General features: G+C 41.1%; 1 protein-coding gene across 1 annotated transcript in view; it reads left to right on the top strand.

Annotated features, from left to right (window-relative positions):
• The window catches only part of LOC110520668 (protein FAM126B-like), a 150,267-nt gene that overhangs the window by 97,122 nt on the left and 28,515 nt on the right, over positions 1 to 24,630 (top strand). The window contains exons 9-11 of the mRNA XM_036975376.1: positions 510 to 626; positions 17,446 to 17,533; positions 18,710 to 18,866. Of these exons, the coding sequence (XP_036831271.1) occupies positions 510 to 626; positions 17,446 to 17,533; positions 18,710 to 18,866 (362 nt within the window). The remainder of the gene's footprint in view (positions 1 to 509; positions 627 to 17,445; positions 17,534 to 18,709; positions 18,867 to 24,630) is intronic.

Raw genomic sequence — 24,630 nt, 5'->3', positions numbered from 1 at the left:
TCTCCTGATTCTGTCTCTCCTCTCTCCAGGTTGTGTGTGGTTTCCTGACTCTGTCTCTCCTCTCTCCAGGTCGTGTGTGGTTTCCTGACTCTGTGTCTCCTCTCTCCAGGTCGTGTGTGGTTTCCTGACTCTGTGTCTCCTCTCTCCAGGTCGTGTGTGGTTTCCTGACTCTGTGTCTCCTCTGTCCAGGTCGTGTGTGGTTTCCTGACTCTGTGTCTCCTCTCTCCAGGTCGTGTGTGGTTTCCTGACTCTGTGTCTCCTCTCTCCAGGTTGTGTGTGGTTTCCTGACTCTGTGTCTCCTCTCTCCAGGTTGTGTGTGGTTTCCTGACTCTGTGTCTCCTCTCTCCAGGTTGTGTGTGGTTTCCTGACTCTGTGTCTCCTCTCTCCAGGTTGTGTGTGGTTTCCTGACTCTGTGTCTCCTCTCTCCAGGTTGTGTGTGGTTTCCTGACTCTGTGTCTCCTCTCTCCAGGTTGTGTGTGGTTTCCTGACTCTGTGTCTCCTCTCTCCAGGTTGTGTGTATGTGGTTTCCCGCAGCAGCAGCAGAAAGTGTGGAGAGAGCCGTGTAACCGTGTGGTTCTGGACCCAGAGTTCATGGTCCAGATGCTTACCGCTGTGTACCATGCCATGTAAGTATTATTAACCCTACTATATCTATCATTAACCCTACTATATCTATCATTAACCCTACTATATCTATCATTAACCCTACTATATCTATCATTAACCCTACTACATCTATCATTAACCCTACTACATCTATCATTAACCCTACTACATCCATCATTAACCCTACTACATCTGTCATTAACCCTACTACATCTATCATTAACCCTACTACATCTATCATTAACCCTACTACATCTGTCATTAACCCTACTATATCTATCATTAACCCTACTACATCTGTCATTAACCCTACTACATCTATCATTAACCCTACTACATCTGTCATTAACCCTACTACATCTATCATTAACCCTACTACATCTGTCATTAACCCTACTACATCTATCATTAACCCTACTACATCTGTCATTAACCCTACTACATCTATCATTAACCCTACTACATCTATCATTAACCCTACTACATCTATCATTAACCCTACTACATCTATCATTAACCCTACTACATCCATCATTAACCCTACTACATCTGTCATTAACCCTACTACATCTATCATTAACCCTACTACATCTATCATTAACCCTACTACATCTATCATTAACCCTACTACATCTGTCATTAACCCTACTACATCCATCATTAACCCTACTATATCTATCATTAACCCTACTACATCTATCATTAACCCTACTACATCTATCATTAACCCTACTACATCTATCATTAACCCTACTACATCTGTCATTAACCCTACTACATCTGTCATTAACCCTACTACATCTGTCATTAACCTTAACCCTACTGCATCTGTCATTAACCTTAACCCTACTGCATCTATCATTAAATCCTAACCCTACTATATCTATCATTAACCCTAACCCTACTATATCAATCATTAACCCTAACCCTACTACATCTATCATTAACCCTACTACATCTGTCATTAACCCTACTACATCTATCATTAACCCTACTATATCTATCATTAACCCTACTACATCTGTCATTAACCCTACTACATCTGTCATTAACCCTACTACATCTGTCATTAACCTTAACCCTACTGCATCTGTCATTAACCTTAACCCTACTGCATCTATCATTAACCCTAACCCTACTATATCAATCATTAACCCTAACCCTACTACATCTATCATTAACCCTACTACATCTATCATTAACCCTACTACATCTGTCATTAACCCTACTACATCTGTCATTAACCCTACTACATCTGTCATTAACCTTAACCCTACTACATCTGTCATTAACCTTAACCCTACTGCATCTATCATTAACCCTAACCCTACTATATCTATCATTAACCCTAACCCTACTACATCTATCATTAACCCTAATCCTACTATATCTATCATTAACCCTAACCCGTCTGTATATATCATTAACCCTAATCCTATCCCTAACCCTACTATATCAATCATTAACCCTACTATATCTATCATTAACCCTAACCCTACTATATGAATCATTAACCCTACTACATCTATCATTAACCCTACTACATCTATCATTAACCCTACTATATATATCATTAACTCTAACCCTAATATATATATCATTAACACTACTATATCTATCATTAACCCTACTACATCTATCATTAACCCTACTATATCTATCATTAACCCTACTACATCTATCATTAACACTACTACATCTATCATTAACCCTACTACATCTATCATTAACCCTACTACATCTATCATTAACCCTACTACATCTATCATTAACCCTACTACATCTATCATTAACCCTACTACATCTATCATTAACCCTACTACATCTATCATTAACACTACTATATCTATCATTAACCCTAACCCGTCTGTATATATCATTAACCCTACTATATCTATCATTAACCCTAATCCTATCCCTAACCCTACTATATCAATCATTAACACTAACCCTACTATATCTATCATTAACCCTACTATATCTATCATTAACCCTACTATATCTATCATTAACCCTACTACATCTATCATTAACCATACTACATATATCATTAACCCTAACCCTACTATATCTATCATTAACCCTACTATATCTATAATTAACCCTACTATATATATCATTAACCCTACTATATCTATCATTAACCCTACTATATCTATCATTAACCCTACTACATATATCATTAACCCTAACCCTACTATATCATTAACCCTACTATATCCATCATTAACCCTACTATATTAACCCTAACCCTACTGTATATATCATTAACCCTACTATATCTATCATTAACCCTAATCCTATCCCTAACCCTACTATATCAATCATTAACACTAACCCTACTATATCTATCATTAACCCTACTATATCTATCATTAACCCTACTACATCTATCATTAACCATACTACATATATCATTAACCCTAACCCTACTATATCTATCATTAACCCTACTATATCTATCATTAACCCTACTATATCTATCATTAACCCTACTATATCTATCATTAACCCTACTACATATATCATTAACCCTAACCCTACTATATCATTAACCCTACTATATCCATCATTAACCCTACTATATTAACCCTAACCCTACTATATTAACCCTAACCCTACTATATATATCATTAACCCTACTACATCTATCATTAACCCTACTATATCTATCATTAACCCTACTATATCTATCATTAACCCTACTATATCTATCAGTAACCCTACTATATCTATCATTAACCCTACTATATCTATCATTAACCCTACTACATCTATCATTAACCCTACTATATCTATCATTAACCCTACTACATCTATCATTAACCCTACTATATCTATCATTAACCCTACTATATCTATCATTAACACTACTATATCTATCATTAAACCTACTACATCTATCATTAACACTACTATATCTATCATTAACCCTACTACATCTATCATTAACCCTACTACATCTATCATTAACCCTACTATATCTATCATTAACCCTACTATATCTATCATTAACCCTACTACATCTATCATTAACCCTAACCCTACTACATCTATCATTAACCCTAACCCTACTATATCATTAACCCTAACCCTACTACATCTATCATTAACCCTACTTCATCTATCATTAACCCTAACCCTACTACATCTATCATTAACCCTACTACATGTATCATTAACCCTACTATATCTATCATTAAACCTACTATATCTATCATTAACCCTACTACATCTATCATTAACCCTAACCCTACTACATATATCATTAACCCTAACCCTACTACATCTATCATTAACCCTACTACATCTATCATTAACCCTACTATATCTATCATTAACCCTAACCCTACTACATCTATCATTAACACTACTACATCTATCATTAACCCTACTACATCTGTCATTAACCCTACTATATCTATCATTAATACTACTACATCTATCATTAACAATACTACTACATCTATCATTAACCCTACTATATCTATCATTAACCCTAATCCTATCCCTAACCCTACTATATCAATCATTAACCCTAACCCTACTATATCAATCATTAACCCTAACCCTACTACGTCTCTCATTAACCCTACTACATCTATCATTAACCCTACTACATCTGTCATTAACCCTACATATCTATCATTAACCCTAACCCTACTACATCTATCATTAACCCTAACCCTACTACATCTATCATTAACCCTACTACATCTATCATTAACCCTACTACATCTATCATTAACCCTAACCCTACCACATCTATCATTAACCCTACTACATCTATCATTAACCCTACTACATCTATCATTAACCCTACTACATCTATCATTAACCCTACTACATCTATCATTAACCCTACTACATCTGTCATTAACCCTAACCCTACATATCTATCATTAACCCTAACCCTACTACATCTGTCATTAACCCTACTACATCTATCATTAACCCTACTACATCTATCATTAACCCTACTACATCTATCATTAACCCTACTACATCTATCATTAACACTACTACATCTATCATTAACCTTAACCCTACTACATCTATCATTAACCCTAACCCTACTATATCTATCATTAACCCTACTATATATATCATTAACCCTACTACATCTATCATTAACCCTACTACATCTATCATTAACCCTAACCCTACTACATCTATCATTAACCCTACTACATCTGTCATTAACCCTAACCCTACATATCTATCATTAACCCTAACCCTTCTACATCTATCATTAACCCTACTACATCTATCATTAACCCTACTACATCTATCATTAACCCTACCACATCTATCATTAACCATACTACATCTATCATTAACCCTACTACATATATCATTAACCCTAACCCTACTACATCTATCATTAACCCTAACCCTTCTATATCAATCATTAACTCTAACCCTACTATATATATCATTAACTCTAACCCTACTAAATATATCATTAACCCTACTTCATCTATCATTAACCCTACTATATATATCATTAACCCTACTATATCTATCATTAACACTACTATATCTATCATTAACCCTACTATATATATCATTAACCCTAACCCTACTACATCTATCATTAACACTACTACATCTATCATTAACCCTACTACATCTGTCATTAACCCTACTATATCTATCATTAACACTACTACATCTATCATTAACCCTACTATATCTATCATTAACCCTAATCCTACTATATTAACCCTAACCCTACTATATCATTAACCCTACTATATCTATCATTAACCCTACTATATTAACCCTAACCCTACTATATATATCATTAACCCTACTATATATATCATTAACCCTACTATATCTATCATTAACCCTACTATATCTATCATTAACCCTACTATATCTATCATTAACCCTACTATATCTATCATTAACCCTACTATATATATCATTAACCCTACTATATCAATCATTAACCCTACTACATATATCATTAACTCTAACCGTACTATATATATAATTAACTCTAACCCTACTGTATATATCATTAACCCTACTACATATATCATTAACTCTAACCGTACTATATATATAATTAACTCTAACCCTACTATATCTATCATTAACCCTAACCCTTAGTCATTTAGGTCAACATTGGATCATTCAGAGATCCTCATTGAACTTCTGGAGAGAGTTTGCTGCACTGAAAGTAAAGGGGCTGAATAATTTTGCACGCCCAATTTTTCAGTTTTTGATTTGTTAAAAAAGTTTTAAATATCCAATAAATGTCGTTCCACTTCATGATTGTGTCCCACTTGTTGATTCTTCACAAAAAAATACAGTTTTATATCTTTATGTTTGAAGCCTGAAATGTGGCAAAAGGTCGAAAAGTTCAAGGGGGACGAATACTTTCGCAAGGCACTGTATAGTAGAGTTAATGATAGATGTAGTAGGGTTAGGGTTAATGATTGATATAGTAGGGTTAGGGTTAATGATAGATATAGTAGGGTTAGGGTTAATAATAGATGTAGTAGGGTTAATGAGAGATGTAGTAGGGTTAGGGTTAATGATTGATATATAGTAGGGTTAGGGTTAATGATTGATATAGTAAGGTTAGGGATCGGATTAGGGTTAATGATAGATGTAGTAGGGTTAATGATAGATGTAGTAGGGTTAATGATATATATAGTAGGGTTAATGATATATGTAGTAGGGTTAGGGTTAATGATAGATGTAGTAGGGTTAATGATTGATATAGTAGGGTTAATGATAGATGTAGTAGGGTTAATGATAGATGTAGTAGGGTTAATGATAGATGTAGTAGGGTTAATGATTGATATAGTAGGGTTAATGATTGATATAGTAGGGTTAATGATAGATGTAGTAGGGTTAATGATAGATGTAGTAGGGTTAATGATTGATATAGTAGGGTTAATGATTGATATAGTAGGGTTAATGATAGATGTAGTAGGGTTAATGATTGATATAGTAGGGTTAATGATATATGTAGTAGGGTTAGGGTTAATGATAGATGTAGTAGGGTTAATGATTGATATAGTAGGGTTAATGATAGATGTAGTAGGGTTAATGATAGATGTAGTAGGGTTAGGGTTAATGATATATATATATATATATATATATATATATATATATATATATATATATATATATATATATATATATATATATATATATATATATATATATATATATATATATATATATATATATATATATATATAGTAGGGTTAATGATAGATGTAGTGGGGTTAATGATAGATGTAGTAGGATTAATGATATATATAGTAGGGTTAAGGTTAATGATAGATGTAGTAGGGTTAATGATATATATATAGTAGGGTTAATGATAGATGTAGTAGGGTTAGGGTTAATGATAGATGTAGTAGGGTTAGGGTTAATGATAGATGTAGTAGGGTTAATGATAGATATAGTAGTGTTAGGGTTAATGATAGATATAGTAGTGTTAGGGTTAATGATATATATAGTAGGGTTAAGGTTAATTATAGATGTAGTAGGGTTAGAGTTGATGATCTATACAGAATTGTTAGGGTTAATGATAGATATAGTAGGATTAGGGTTAATGATAGATGTAGTAGGGTTAAGGTTAATGATATACAGTGCCTTGCGAAAGTATTCGGCCCCCTTGAACTTTGCGACCTTTTGCCACATTTCAGGCTTCAAACATAAAGATATAAAACTGTATTTTTTTGTGAAGAATCAACAACAAGTGGGACACAATCATGAAGTGGAACGACATTTATTGGATATTTAAAACTTTTTTAACAAATCAAAAACTGAAAAATTGGGCGTGCAAAATTATTCAGCCCCTTTACTTTCAGTGCAGCAAACTCTCTCCAGAAGTTCAGTGAGGATCTCTGAATGATCCAATGTTGATCTAAATGACTAATGATGAAAAATACAATCCACCTGTGTGAAATCAAGTCTCCGTATAAATGCACCTACACTGTGATAGTCTCAGAGGTCCGTTAAAAGCGCAGAGAGCATCATGAAGAACAAGGAACACACCAGGCAGGTCCGAGATACTGTTGTGAAGAAGTTTAAAGCCGGATTTGGATACAAAAAGATTTTCCAAGCTTTAAACATCCCAAGGAGCACTGTGCAAGCGATAATATTGAAATGGAAGGAGTATCAGACCACTGCAAATCTACCAAGACCTGGCCGTCCCTCAAAACTTTCAGCTCATACAAGGAGAAGACTGATCAGAGATGCAGCCAAGAGGCCCATGATCACTCTGGATGAACTGCAGAGATCTACAGCTGAGGTGGGAGACTCTGTCCATAGGACAACAATCAGTCGTATATTGCACAAATCTGGCCTTTATGGAAGAGTGGCAAGAAGAAAGCCATTTCTTAAAGATATCCATAAAAAGTGTTGTTTAAAGTTTGCCACAAGCCACCTGGGAGACACACCAAACATGTGGAAGAAGGTGCTCTGGTCAGATGAAACCAAAATTGAACTTTTTGGCAACAATGCAAAACGTTATGTTTGGCGTAAAAGCAACACTGCTGAACACACCATCCCCACTGTCAAACATGGTGGTGGCAGCATCATGGTTTGGGCCTGCTTTTCTTCAGCAGGGACAGGGAAGATGGTTAAAATTGATGGGAAGATGGATGGAGCCAAATACAGGACCATTCTGGAAGAAAACCTGATGGAGTCTGCAAAAGACCTGAGACTGGGACGGAGATTTGTCTTCCAACAAGACAATGATCCAAAACATAAAGCAAAATCTACAATGGAATGGTTCAAAAATAAACATATCCAGGTGTTAGAATGGCCAAGTCAAAGTCCAGACCTGAATCCAATCGAGAATCTGTGGAAAGAACTGAAAACTGCTGTTCACAAATGCTCTCCATCCAACCTCACTGAGCTCAAGCTGTTTTTCAAGGAGGAATGGGAAAAAATGTCAGTCTCTCGATGTGCAAAACTGATAGAGACATACCCCAAGCGACTTACAGCTGTAATCGCAGCAAAAGGTGGCGCTACAAAGTATTAACTTAAGGGGGCTGAATAATTTTGCACGCCCAATTTTTCAGTTTTTGATTTGTTAAAAAAGTTTGAAATATCCAATAAATGTCGTTCCACTTCATGATTGTGTCCCACTTGTTGATTCTTCACAAAAAAATACAGCTGAAATCATATTTACATAAGTATTCAGACCCTTTACTCAGTACTTTGTTGAAGCACCGTTGGCAGTGATTACAGCCTCCAGTCTTCTTAGGTATGACACTACAAGCTTGGCACACCTGTATTTGGAATTTCTCAATTTCTTCTCAGCAGATCCTCTCGAGTTCTGTCAGCTATTGTCAGGTGTCTCCAGAGATGTTCGTTCGGGCTCTGGCTGGGCCTCTCAAGGACATTGAGTCTTGTCCCGAAGCCAATTTTGTCTTGGCTGTGTGCTTAGGATCGTTGTCCTGTTGGAAGGCGAACCTTCACCCCAGTCTGAGGTCCTGAACACTCTGGAGCAGGTTTTAATCAAGGATCTCTCTGTACTTTCTCTGTTCATCTTTCCCTCAACCCTGAAAAACATCCCCACCGTAGGGATAGTGCCAGGTTTCCACCAGCCGTGATGCTTTGCATTCAGGCCAAATAGTTCAATCTTGGTTTCATCAGACCAGAGAATTTTGTTTCTCATGGTCTGAGAGTCCTTTAGGTGCCTTTTGGCAAACTCCAAACGGGCTGTCATGTGCCTTTTACTGAGGAGTGGCTTCTGTCTGGCCACTTTACCATAAAGGCCTAATTGGTGGTGTTCTGCAGAGATAGTTGTCCTTCTGGAAGGTTCTCCCATCTCCACAGAGGACCTCTGGAGCTCTGTCTGACCATTGGGTTCTAAAAACTGTCATTATGGGTTATTGTGTTGTAGATCAGAGTAACTCAACATGACAGGTTGTGTTGTAGATCAGAGTAACTCAACATGACAGGTTGTGTTGTAGATCAGAGTAACTCAACATGACAGGTTGTTGTAGATCAGAGTAACTCAACATGACAGGTTGTGTTGTAGATCAGAGTAACTCAACATGACAGGTTGTGTTGTAGATCAGAGTAACTCAACATGACTGGTTGTGTTGTAGATCAGAGTAACTCAACATGACTGGTTGTGTTGTAGATCAGAGTAACTCAACATGACTGGTTGTGTTGTAGATCAGAGTAACTCAACATGACTGGTTGTGTTGTAGATCAGAGTAACTCAACATGACAGGTTGTGTTGTAGATCAGAGTAACTCAACATGACAGGTTGTGTTGTAGATCAGAGTAACTCAACATGACAGGTTGTTGTAGATCAGAGTAACTCAACATGACTGGTTGTGTTGTAGATCAGAGTAACTCAACATGACTGGTTGTGTTGTAGATCAGAGTAACTCAACATGACAGGTTGTGTTGTAGATCGGAGTAACTCAACATGACAGGTTGTGTTGTAGATCAGAGTAACTCAACATGACAGGTTGTGTTGTAGATCAGAGTAACTCAACATGACAGGTTGTGTTGTAGATCGGAGTAACTCAACATGACAGGTTGTGTTGTAGATCGGAGTAACTCAACATGACAGGTTGTTGTAGATCAGAGTAACTCAACATGACAGGTTGTGTTGTAGATCAGAGTAACTCAACATGACAGGTTGTGTTGTAGATCAGAGTAACTCAACATGACAGGTTGTGTTGTAGATCGGAGTAACTCAACATGACAGGTTGTGTTGTAGATCAGAGTAACTCAACATGACAGGTTGTGTTGTAGATCAGAGTAACTCAACATGACAGGTTGTGTTGTAGATCAGAGTAACTCAACATGACAGGTTGTGTTGTAGATCAGAGTAACTCAACATGACTGGTTGTGTTGTAGATCGAAGTAACTCAACATGACAGGTTGTGTTGTAGATCAGAGTAACTCAACATGACAGGTTGTGTTGTAGATCAGAGTAACTCAACATGACTGGTTGTGTTGTAGATCAGAGTAACTCAACATGACTGGTTGTGTTGTAGATCAGAGTAACTCAACATGACTGGTTGTGTTGTAGATCAGAGTAACTCAACATGACTGGTTGTGTTGTAGATCGGAGTAACTCAACATGACAGGTTGTGTTGTAGATCGAAGTAACTCAACATGACAGGTTGTGTTGTAGATCAGAGTAACTCAACATGACAGGTTGTGTTGTAGATCAGAGTAACTCAACATGACAGGTTGTGTTGTAGATCAGAGTAACTCAACATGACAGGTTGTGTTGTAGATCAGAGTAACTCAACATGACTGGTTGTGTTGTAGATCAGAGTAACTCAACATGACAGGTTGTGTTGTAGATCAGAGTAACTCAACATGACAGGTTGTGTTGTAGATCAGAGTAACTCAACATGACAGGTTGTGTTGTAGATCAGAGTAACTCAACATGACAGGTTGTTGTAGATCAGAGTAACTCAACATGACAGGTTGTGTTGTAGATCAGAGTAACTCAACATGACTGGTTGTGTTGTAGATCAGAGTAACTCAACATGACTGGTTGTGTTGTAGATCAGAGTAACTCAACATGACAGGTTGTGTTGTAGATCAGAGTAACTCAACATGACAGGTTGTGTTGTAGATCAGAGTAACTCAACATGACAGGTTGTGTTGTAGATCAGAGTAACTCAACATGACTGGTTGTGTTGTAGATCAGAGTAACTCAACATGACTGGTTGTGTTGTAGATCGGAGTAACTCAACATGACAGGTTGTGTTGTAGATCGAAGTAACTCAACATGACAGGTTGTGTTGTAGATCAGAGTAACTCAACATGACAGGTTGTGTTGTAGATCAGAGTAACTCAACATGACAGGTTGTGTTGTAGATCAGAGTAACTCAACATGACAGGTTGTTGTAGATCAGAGTAACTCAACATGACAGGTTGTGTTGTAGATCAGAGTAACTCAACATGACTGGTTGTGTTGTAGATCAGAGTAACTCAACATGACAGGTTGTTGTAGATCAGAGTAACTCAACATGACAGGTTGTGTTGTAGATCGGAGTAACTCAACATGACTGGTTGTGTTGTAGATCGGAGTAACTCAACATGACAGGTTGTGTTGTAGATCGGAGTAACTCAACATGACAGGTTGTGTTGTAGATCGGAGTAACTCAACATGACAGGTTGTGTTGTAGATCGGAGTAACTCAACATGACTGGTTGTGTTGTAGATCGGAGTAACTCAACATGACTGGTTGTGTTGTAGATCGGAGTAACTCAACATGACTGGTTGTGTTGTAGATCAGAGTAACTCAACATGACAGGTTGTGTTGTAGATCAGAGTAACTCAACATGACAGGTTGTTGTAGATCAGAGTAACTCAACATGACAGGTTGTGTTGTAGATCAGAGTAACTCAACATGACAGGTTGTGTTGTAGATCAGAGTAACTCAACATGACTGGTTGTGTTGTAGATCAGAGTAACTCAACATGACTGGTTGTGTTGTAGATCGGAGTAACTCAACATGACAGGTTGTGTTGTAGATCGGAGTAACTCAACATGACAGGTTGTGTTGTAGATCGGAGTAACTCAACATGACAGGTTGTTGTAGATCAGAGTAACTCAACATGACAGGTTGTGTTGTAGATCAGAGTAACTCAACATGACAGGTTGTGTTGTAGATCGGAGTAACTCAACATGACAGGTTGTGTTGTAGATCGGAGTAACTCAACATGACAGGTTGTGTTGTAGATCGGAGTAACTCAACATGACAGGTTGTGTTGTAGATCAGAGTAACTCAACATGACAGGTTGTTGTAGATCAGAGTAACTCAACATGACAGGTTGTGTTGTAGATCAGAGTAACTCAACATGACTGGTTGTGTTGTAGATCAGAGTAACTCAACATGACAGGTTGTTGTAGATCAGAGTAACTCAACATGACAGGTTGTGTTGTAGATCGGAGTAACTCAACATGACTGGTTGTGTTGTAGATCGGAGTAACTCAACATGACAGGTTGTGTTGTAGATCGGAGTAACTCAACATGACAGGTTGTGTTGTAGATCGGAGTAACTCAACATGACAGGTTGTGTTGTAGATCGGAGTAACTCAACATGACTGGTTGTGTTGTAGATCGGAGTAACTCAACATGACTGGTTGTGTTGTAGATCGGAGTAACTCAACATGACTGGTTGTGTTGTAGATCAGAGTAACTCAACATGACAGGTTGTGTTGTAGATCAGAGTAACTCAACATGACAGGTTGTTGTAGATCAGAGTAACTCAACATGACAGGTTGTGTTGTAGATCAGAGTAACTCAACATGACAGGTTGTGTTGTAGATCAGAGTAACTCAACATGACTGGTTGTGTTGTAGATCAGAGTAACTCAACATGACTGGTTGTGTTGTAGATCGGAGTAACTCAACATGACAGGTTGTGTTGTAGATCGGAGTAACTCAACATGACAGGTTGTGTTGTAGATCGGAGTAACTCAACATGACAGGTTGTTGTAGATCAGAGTAACTCAACATGACAGGTTGTGTTGTAGATCAGAGTAACTCAACATGACAGGTTGTGTTGTAGATCGGAGTAACTCAACATGACAGGTTGTGTTGTAGATCGGAGTAACTCAACATGACAGGTTGTGTTGTAGATCGGAGTAACTCAACATGACAGGTTGTGTTGTAGATCGGAGTAACTCAACATGACAGGTTGTTGTAGATCGGAGTAACTCAACATGACAGGTTGTGTTGTAGATCGGAGTAACTCAACATGACAGGTTGTGTTGTAGATCGGAGTAACTCAACATGACAGGTTGTGTTGTAGATCGGAGTAACTCAACATGACAGGTTGTGTTGTAGATCGGAGTAACTCAACATGACAGGTTGTGTTGTAGATCGGAGTAACTCAACATGACAGGTTGTTGTAGATCAGAGTAACTCAACATGACAGGTTGTGTTGTAGATCGGAGTAACTCAACATGACAGGTTGTTGTAGATCGGAGTAACTCAACATGACAGGTTGTGTTGTAGATCAGAGTAACTCAACATGACAGGTTGTGTTGTAGATCAGAGTAACTCAACATGACAGGTTGTGTTGTAGATCAGAGTAACTCAACATGACTGGTTGTGTTGTAGATCAGAGTAACTCAACATGACAGGTTGTTGTAGATCGGAGTAACTCAACATGACAGGTTGTGTTGTAGATCAGAGTAACTCAACATGACTGGTTGTGTTGTAGATCAGAGTAACTCAACATGACTGGTTGTGTTGTAGATCAGAGTAACTCAACATGACTGGTTGTGTTGTAGATCAGAGTAACTCAACATGACAGGTTGTGTTGTAGATCAGAGTAACTCAACATGACAGGTTGTGTTGTAGATCAGAGTAACTCAACATGACAGGTTGTGTTGTAGATCAGAGTAACTCAACATGACTGGTTGTGTTGTAGATCAGAGTAACTCAACATGACAGGTTGTGTTGTAGATCAGAGTAACTCAACATGACAGGTTGTGTTGTAGATCGGAGTAACTCAACATGACAGGTTGTGTTGTAGATCAGAGTAACTCAACATGACTGGTTGTGTTGTAGATCAGAGTAACTCAACATGACAGGTTGTGTTGTAGATCAGAGTAACTCAACATGACAGGTTGTGTTGTAGATCAGAGTAACTCAACATGACAGGTTGTGTTGTAGATCAGAGTAACTCAACATGACTGGTTGCGTTGTAGATCAGAGTAACTCAACATGACAGGTTGCGTTGTAGATCAGAGTAACTCAACATGACTGGTTGTGTTGTAGATCAGAGTAACTCAACATGACAGGTTGTGTTGTAGATCAGAGTAACTCAACATGACAGGTTGTGTTGTAGATCAGAGTAACTCAACATGACAGGTTGTGTTGTAGATCAGAGTAACTCAACATGACAGGTTGTGTTGTAGATCAGAGTAACTCAACATGACAGGTTGTGTTGTAGATCAGAGTAACTCAACATGACTGGTTGTGTTGTAGATCAGAGTAACTCAACATGACAGGTTGTGTTGTAGATCAGAGTAACTCAACATGACAGGTTGTGTTGTAGATCGAAGTAACTCAACATGACAGGTTGTGTTGTAGATCAGAGTAACTCAACATGACAGGTTGTGTTGTAGATCGGAGTAACTCAACATGACAGGTTGTGTTGTAGATCGGAGTAACTCAACATGACTGGTTGTGTTGTAGATCAGAGTAACTCAACATGACTGGTTGTGTTGTAGATCGGAGTAACTCAACATGACAGGTTGTGTTGTAGATCAGAGTAACTCAACATGACAGGTTGTGTTGTAGATCGAAGTAACTCAACATATTTTTACTGGAGGTGGATCTGATCATACAGTACATGAAACAGGCACACACATTCCCACACACACCACCACACACACACACACACACCACCACACACACACACACCACCACACACACACACCACCACACACACACACCACCACACACACACAACACCACACACACACACCACCACACACACACACCACCACACACACACATCCCCCCACACACACACCACCACACACACACACCACCACACACACACACCACCACACACGCACATCCCCCCACACACACACCACCACATACACACACCACCACACACACACACACACCACCACCACACACGCACATCCCCCCACACACGCACATCCCCCCCACACACACACCCTCATATTACAGTCTGTGGACCTATATTGTCCCTAAATAGCTTTTCATGGAAACGTTTTCTTCCAGCACAGAGGACACAGGAAACATGGTAATAGCATGGTGGAATGGAGGACGATGTGACCTTCGGGTTGCTGTGACAATTGCCTCTCTCTTACTTGCTTTGGGCTAGAGGGCCCCGACAGGGATCATTGCGGTGCAGTCAGCATGTTTCATGCTGCGGGCAGGAGTGGGTGGTCAGACAAATTTGGGATGAGAATATTTCTGCTTTGTATGCATTAGCCTTACCTATTAGCCACCATGCTTCTACACCTGCATTTCTTGCTGTTTGGGGTTTTAGGCTGGGTGTCGTACAGCACTTTGTGACATCAGCTGATGTAAAAAGGACTTTATAGATACATTTGATTATTTAACACTGAATTAAATGAATGAATGGTTTTGGGTGGATTTTCCCTTTAAGTAGCCTACCTCCTCTCCTAGTTGGGCGTGCCAGATCATGTGTGTCGAGTATATGTGTGGTCTCAATGAAATAGAGTAGGCTATAGCCTATGCATGGGCAGAGAAGCACGGGGCAGCTATCTTTCCAAGGAAATGTACTTCCTAAATATGATTATGCTATAATTTACTACATTACCTTGGAAATAAATATTGATCATCCATATTTGTCCCATCCCTAAAACATAAAATAGCTCAAGAGAAAGTGCAAGTCTCTCCAACTCTGCTCTCTTCAAACTGATATAGCCCAGTAAATCAAATGTATTTATAAAGCCCTTCTTACATCAGCTGATATCTCAAAGTGCTGTACAGAAACCCAGCCTAAAACCCCAAACAGCAACGGTGGCTAGGAAAAACTCCCTAGAAAGGCCAAAACCTAGGAAGAAACCTAGAGAGGAACCAGGCTTTGAGCGGTGGCCAGTCCTCTTCTGGCTGTGCCGGGTGGAGATTATAACAGAACATGGCCAAGATGTTCAAATGTTCATAGATGACCAGCAGGGTCAAATAATAATAATCAGTGGTTGTCGAGGGTGCAACAGGTCAGCACCTCAGGAGTAAATGTCAGTTGGCTTGTCATAGCCGGTCATTCAGAGTATCTCTACCGTTCTTGCTGTCTCTAGAGAGTTGAAAACCGCACGTCTGGGACAGGTAGCACATCCGGTGAACAGGTCAGGGTTCCATAGCCGCAGGCAGAACTGTTGAAACTGGAGCAGCAGCACGACCGGGTGGACTGGGGACAGCAAGGAGTCATCAGGCCAGGTAGTCCTGAGGCATGGTCCTAGGTTAGAAAGAAAGAGAGAATTAGAGGGAGCATACTTAAATTCACACTGGACACCGGATAATACAGGAGAAATACTCCAGATTTAACAGACTGACCCTAGCCCCCTGACACAAACTACTGCAGCATAAATACTGGAGGCTGAGACAGGAGGGGTCATGAGTCACTGTGGCCCCATCCAACGATACCCCCAGACAGGGCCAACCAGGCAGGATATAACCCCACTCACTTTGCCAAAGCACATCCCCCACACCACTAGAGAGATATCTTCAACCACCAACTTACCATCCTGAGACAAGGCTGAGTATAGCCCACAAAGATCTCCGCTACGGCACAACCCAAGGGGGGGCGCCAACCCAGACAGGAAGACCACGTCAGTGACTCAACACACTCAAGTGACGCACCCCTCCTAGGGACGGCATGAAAGAGCACCAGTAAGCCAGTGACTCAGCCCCTGTAATAGGGTTAGGCAGAGAATCCCAGTAATACAGATTGCCTAATATAATGGGCCACTTGAGAATCTCTGGTAATTTAACACATTTCTGAAGTTGTTTTTGCACGTTTTGATATTGCCTATAGTGTGCAAAATTGCTGGAACCATGGCTGATAGGCAAGCTGCATCACATACGCCTAAAACAACGTTGCATGACTGGTTGGATTGGGACCATTTCCTGCAGGTGGAAATAGAACAGAAAGCCAGCGGTATAAAAAGCTGCAGGTGTGGCAGAACTCTTCCTTGGACTAGTAATCATAGCCCTGTTCTAATAACAGATTTACATTATCTGTGAGAGTCAGACATCAGGACACCTGGCTGGTCATCCTGGATGTTGACTTGGACGTTGTCGTGATGATTAGAAGTGATGTTTGACTTTTTCTTGTATGTGTTTTGTCTCATACAGATATAATGGCGAGTGGGAGATGGGGAAGGAAGCTCTGGAAGACATCCTCTACAGAGCTCAGCTGGAACTCTACTCTCAGCCCCTACTGGTAAGACCTAACCCATGGGCCTATAAACTCAGCCCCTACTGGTAAGACCTAACCCATGGGCCTATAAACTCAGCCCCTACTGGTAAGACCTAACCCATGGGCCTATAAACTCAGCCCCTACTGGTAAGACTTAACCCATGGGCCTATAAACTCAGCCCCTACTGGTAAGACTTAACCCATGGGCCTATAAACTCAGCCCCTACTGGTAAGACTTAACCCATGGGCCTATAAACTCAGCCCCTACTGGTAAGGCTTAACCCATGGGCCTATAAACTCAGCCCCTACTGGTAAGGCTTAACCCATGGGCCTATAAACTCAGCCCCTACTGGTAAGACTTAACCCATGGGCCTATAAACTCAGCCCCTACTGGTAAGACTTAACCCATGGGCCTATAAACTCAGCCCCTACTGGTAAGGCTTAACCCATGGGCCTATAAACTCAGCCCCTACTGGTAAGACTTAACCCATGGACCTATAAACTCAGCCCCTACTGGTAAGACCTAACCCATGGGCCTATAAACTCAGCCCCTACTGGTAAGACTTAACCCATGGGCCTATAAACTCAGCCCCTACTGGTAAGACTTAACCCATGGGCCTATAAACTCAGCCCCTACTGGTAAGACTTAACCCAAGGTCTCATTTCCAGAGTCCTGTACTAGGGTCCTATTTCCAGAGTCCTGTACTAGGGTCCTATTTCCAGAGTCCTGTACTAGGGTCCTATTTCCAGAGTCCTGTACCAGTGTCCCATTTCCAGAGTCCTGTACCAGGGTCCCATTTCCAGAGTCCTGTACCAGGGTCCCATTTCCAGAGTCCTGTACCAGGGTCCCATTTCCAGAGTCCTGTACCAGGGTCCCATTTCCAGAGTCCTGTACCAGGGTCCCATTTCCAGAGTCCTGTACCAGGGTCCCATTTCCAGAGTCCTGTACCAGGGTCCCATTTCCAGAGTCCTGTACCAGGGTCCCATTTCCAGAGTCCTGTACAGCCATAGAGCTGAGACTGTTCCATCAGAAACTCTATCTATTAGTCTAGTGACCTCAAACCTCTATTCCCCCTGCCAGTTGGGGGTTGCTATGAGCAGTTTTCTGCCAGACATCAGGTTTGGAGTTGAGGTTAGTTACGGATAGCATTAGGGTTTGGTTGACCAGTCCATTTGACCTCTGACCTGTGCTCCCGCTAGCTGGGTAACGCTATGAAGAGTTCCCTGCCAGACAACGCTCCAGACGAGACGCGAGGCAGGAAGGTCCTTCAGGTGGAGGTCACTCCAACCGTCAGTCGCATCTCCCGCTCCGCCATCACTGCCGCATCCATCAGACGACACCGCTGGAAGAGGGAGGGTAAGAGACACTTACTGTACACACATCAACACTTACTGTACACATTAACCCTGGAAGAGGGAGGGTAAGACACTTACTGTACACATTAACCCTGGAAGAGGGAGGGTAAGACACTTACTGTACACATTAACCCTGGAAGAGGGAGGGTAAAGAGACACTTACTGTACACATTAACCATGGAAGCGGGAGGGTAAGAGACACTTACTGTACACATTAACACTGGAAGAGGGAGGGTAAAGAGACACTTACTGTACACATTAACCATGGAAGAGGGAGGGTAAAGAGACACTTACTGTACACATTAACCCTGGAAGAGGGAGGGTAAGAGACACTTACTGTACACATTAACCATGGAAGAGGGAGGGTAAAGAGACACTTACTGTACACATTAACCCTGGAAGAGGGAGGGTAAGAGACACTTACTGTACACATTAACCCTGGAAGAGGGAGGGTAAGAGACACTTACTGTACACATTAACCATGGAAGAGGGAGGGTAAGAGACACTTACTGTACACATTAACCCTGGAAGAGGGAGGGTAAGAGACACTTACTGTACACATTAACCCTGGAAGAGGGAGGGTAAGAGACACTTACTGTACACATTAACCCTGGAAGAGGGAGGGTAAGAGACACTTACTGTACACATTAACCATGGAAGAGGGAGGGTAAGAGACACTTACTGTACACATTAACCATGGAAGAGGGAGGGTAAAGAGACACTTACTGTACACATTAACCATGGAAGAGGGAGGGTAAAGAGACACTTACTGTACACATTAACCCTGGAAGAGGGAGGGTAAGAGACACTTACTGTACACATTAACCCTGGAAGAGGGAGGGTAAGAGACACTTACTGTACACATTAACCATGGAAGAGGGAGGGTAAGAGACACTTACTGTACACATTAACCCTGGAAGAGGGAGGGTAAGAGACACTTACTGTACACATTAACCATGGAAGAGGGAGGGTAAGACACTTACTGTACACATTAACCATGGAAGAGGGAGGGTAAGACACTTACTGTACACATTAACCATGGAAGAGGGAGGGTAAGACACTTACTGTACACATTAACCATGGAAGAGGGAGGGTAAGAGACACTTACTGTACACATTAACCATGGAAGAGGGAGGGTAAAGAGACACTTACTGTACACATTAACCATGGAAGAGGGAGGGTAAGAGACACTTACTGTACACATTAACCATGGAAGAGGGAGGGTAAAGAGACACTTACTGTACACATTAACCCTGGAAGAGGGAGGGTAAGAGACACTTACTGTACACATTAACCATGGAAGAGGGAGGGTAAAGAGACACTTACTGTACACATTAACCCTGGAAGAGGGAGGGTAAGACACTTACTGTACACATTAACCATGGAAGAGGGAGGGTAAAGAGACACTTACTGTACACATTAACCCTGGAAGAGGGAGGGTAAGACACTTACTGTACACATTAACCCTGGAAGAGGGAGGGTAAAGAGACACTTACTGTACACATTAACCATGGAAGAGGGAGGGTAAAGAGACACTTACTGTACACATTAACCATGGAAGAGGGAGGGTAAAGAGACACTTACTGTACACATTAACCCTGGAAGAGGGAGGGTAAGAGACACTTACTGTACACATTAACCCTGGAAGAGGGAGGGTAGAGAGACACTTACTGTACACATTAACCATGGAAGAGGGAGGGTAAAGAGACACTTACTGTACACATTAACCCTGGAAGAGGGAGGGTAAGAGACACTTACTGTACACATTAACCCTGGAAGAGGGAGGGTAAGAGACACTTACTGTACACATTAACCATGGAAGAGGGAGGGTAAGAGACACTTACTGTACACATTAACCCTGGAAGAGGGAGGGTAAGAGACACTTACTGTACACATTAACCATGGAAGAGGGAGGGTAAGAGACACTTACTGTACACATTAACCCTGGAAGAGGGAGGGTAAGAGACACTTACTGTACACATTAACCATGGAAGAGGGAGGGTAAGAGACACTTACTGTACACATTAACCATGGAAGAGGGAGGGTAAGACACTTACTGTACACATTAACCATGGAAGAGGGAGGGTAAGACATTTACTGTACACACAGCAATACTTACTGTACACACAGCAACACTTACTGTACACACAACAACCCTGGAAGAGGGAGGGTAAGAGACACTTACTGTACACAGAGCAACACTTACTGTACACACAGCAACACTTACTGTACACACAGCAACACTGGAAGAGGGAGGGTAAGAGACACTTACTGTACACATTAACCCTGGAAGAGGGAGGGTAAGAGACACTTACTGTACACATTAACCATGGAAGAGGGAGGGTAAGAGACACTTACTGTACACACAACAACCCTGGAAGAGGGAGGGTAAGAGACACTTACTGTACACATTAACCCTGGAAGAGGGAGGGTAAGAGACACTTACTGTACACATTAACCATGGAAGAGGGAGGGTAAGACACTTACTGTACACATTAACCATGGAAGAGGGAGGGTAAGAGACATTTACTGTACACATTAACCATGGAAGAGGGAGGGTAAGAGACACTTACTGTACACATTAACCCTGGAAGAGGGAGGGTAAGACACTTACTGTACACATTAACCATGGAAGAGGGAGGGTAAGAGACATTTACTGTACACACAGCAATACTTACTGTACACACAGCAACACTTACTGTACACACAACAACCCTGGAAGAGGGAGGGTAAGAGACACTTACTGTACACAGAGCAACACTTACTGTACACACAGCAACACTTACTGTACACACAGCAACACTGGAAGAGAGAGGGTTAGAGACAGCAACACTTACTGTACACATTAACCCTGGAAGAGAGAGTTAGAGACAGCAACACTTACTGTACACACATCAACACTGGAAGAGAGAGGGAAAGAGACAGCAACACTTACTGTACACATAAACCCTGAAAGAGAGAGGGTTAGAGACAGCAACACTTACTGTACACATTAACCCTGGAAGAGAGAGGGTTAGAGACAGCAACACTTACTCTACACATTGACCCTGGAAGAGAGAGGGAAAGAGGCAGCCACACTTACTGTACACATTAACCCTGGAAGAGAGAGGGTTAGAGACAGCAACACTTACTGTACACACATCAACACTGAAAGAGAGAGGGAAAGAGACAGCAACACTTACTGTACACATTAACCCTGGAAGAGAGAGGGTTAGAGACAGCAACACTTACTGTACACATTAACCCTGGAAGAGAGAGGGAAAGAGGCAGCAACACTTACTGTACACAGAGCAACACTTACTGTACACACAGCAACACTGGAAGAGAGAGAGTTAGAGACAGCAACACTTACTGTACACATTAACCCTGGAAGAGAGAGGGAAAGAGGCAGCAACACTTACTGTACACACAGCAACACTTACTGTACACACAGCAACACTTACTGTACACACAGCAACACTTACTGTACACACAGCAACACTAGAAGAGAGAGGGTTAGAGACAGCAACACTTACTGTACACATTAACCCTGATAGAGAGACGGTTAGAGACAGCAACACTTACTGTACACACAGCAACACTGGAAGAAAGAGAGTTAGAGACAGCAACACTTACTGTACACATTAACCCTGAAAGAGAGAGGGTTAGAGACAGCAACACTTACTGTACACACAGCAACACTGGAAGAAAGAGAGTTAGAGACAGCAACACTTACTGTACACACAGCAACACTGGAAGAGAGGATTAGAGACAGCAACACTTACTGTACACATTAACCCTGGAAGAGAGAGGGTTAGAGACAGCAACACTTACTGTACACACAGCAACACTGGAATAGAGAGGATTAGAGACAGCAACACTTACTGTACACACAGCAACACTGGAAGAGAGAGGATTAGAGACAGCAACACTTACTGTACACATTAACCCTGGAAGAGAGAGTTAGAGACAGCAACACTTACTTACACATAAACCCTGGAAGAGAGAGTTAGAGACAGCAACACTGGAAGAGAGAGGATTAGAGACAGCAACACTTACTGTACACATTAACCCTGGAAGAGAGAGTTAGAGACAGCAACACTTACTTACACATAAACCCTGGAAGAGAGAGGGTTAGAGACAGCAACACTTACTGTACACATTAACCCTGGAAGAGAGAGGATTAGAGAGAGCAACACTTACTGTACACAGAGCAACACTGGAAGAGAGAGGATTAGAGACAGCAACACTTACTGTACACACATCAACACTGGAAGAGAGAGGGAAAGAGACAGCAACACTTACTGTACACATTAACCCTGGAAGAGAGAGGGAAAGAGACAGCAACACTTACTGTACACATTAACCCTGGAAGAGAGAGGGTTAGAGACAGCCATCACTTACTGTACACATTAACCCTGGAAGAGAGAGGGTTAGAGACAGCAACACTTACTGTACACACATCAACACTGGAAGAGAGAGGGTTAGAGACAGCAACACTTACTGTACACATAAACCCTGAAAGAGAGAGGGTTAGAGACAGCAACACTTACTGTACACACATCAACACTGGAAGAGAGAGGGTTAGAGACAGCAACACTTACTGTACACATTAACCCTGGAAGAGAGAGGGTTAGAGACAGCAACACTTACTGTACACACAGCAACACTGGAAGAGAGAGGATTAGAGACAGCAACACTTACTGTACACATTAACCCTGGAAGAGAGAGGGAAAGAGACAGCAACACTTACTGTGCACATTAACCCTGAAAGCTAGAGGATTAGAGACAGCAACACTTACTGTACACATTAACCCTGGAAGAGAGAGTTAGAGACAGCAACACTTACTGTACACATTAACCCTGGAAGAGAGAGGGTTAGAGACAGCAACACTTACTGTACACATTAACCCTGGAAGAGAGAGGGTTAGAGACAGCAACACTTACTGTACACATTAACCCTGGAAGAGAGAGGGTTAGAGACAGCAACACTTACTGTACACACAGCAACACTGGAAGAGAGAGTTAGAGACAGCAACACTTACTGTACACATTAACCCTGGAAGAGAGAGTTAGAGACAGCAACACTTACTGTACACAGAGCAACACTTACTGTACACACAGCAACACTGGAAGAGAGAGGATTAGAGACAGCAACACTTACTGTACACATTAACCCTGGAAGAGAGAGGGAAAGAGACAGCAACACTTACTGTGCATATTAACCCTGAAAGCTAGAGGATTAGAGACAGCAACACTTACTGTACACATTAACCCTGGAAGAGAGAGGGTTAGAGACAGCCATCACTTGCTGTACACATTAACCCTGGAAGAGAGAGGGTTAGAGACAGCAACACTTACTGTACACACATCAACACTGGAAGAGAGAGGGAAAGAGACAGCAACACTTACTGTACACATAAACCCTGAAAGAGAGAGGGTTAGAGACAGCAACACTTACTGTACACATTAACCCTGGAAGAGAGAGGGTTAGAGACAGCAACACTTACTGTACACATTGACCCTGGAAGAGAGAGGGAAAGAGGCAGCAACACTTACTGTACACATTAACCCTGGAAGAGAGAGGGTTAGAGACAGCCATCACTTACTGTACACATTAACCCTGGAAGAGAGAGGGTTAGAGACAGCAACACTTACTGTACACACATCAACACTGAAAGAGAGAGGGAAAGAGACAGCAACACTTACTGTACACATTAACCCTGGAAGAGAGAGGGTTAGAGACAGCAACACTTACTGTACACATTAACCCTGGAAGAGAGAGG

Source organism: Oncorhynchus mykiss, chromosome 3 (assembly GCF_013265735.2).
Source record: "Oncorhynchus mykiss isolate Arlee chromosome 3, USDA_OmykA_1.1, whole genome shotgun sequence".
Lineage (NCBI taxonomy): Eukaryota > Metazoa > Chordata > Actinopteri > Salmoniformes > Salmonidae > Oncorhynchus > Oncorhynchus mykiss.
Note: the sequence above shows the minus strand (reverse complement) of the source record. Positions and strands in the feature narration are given on the sequence as shown.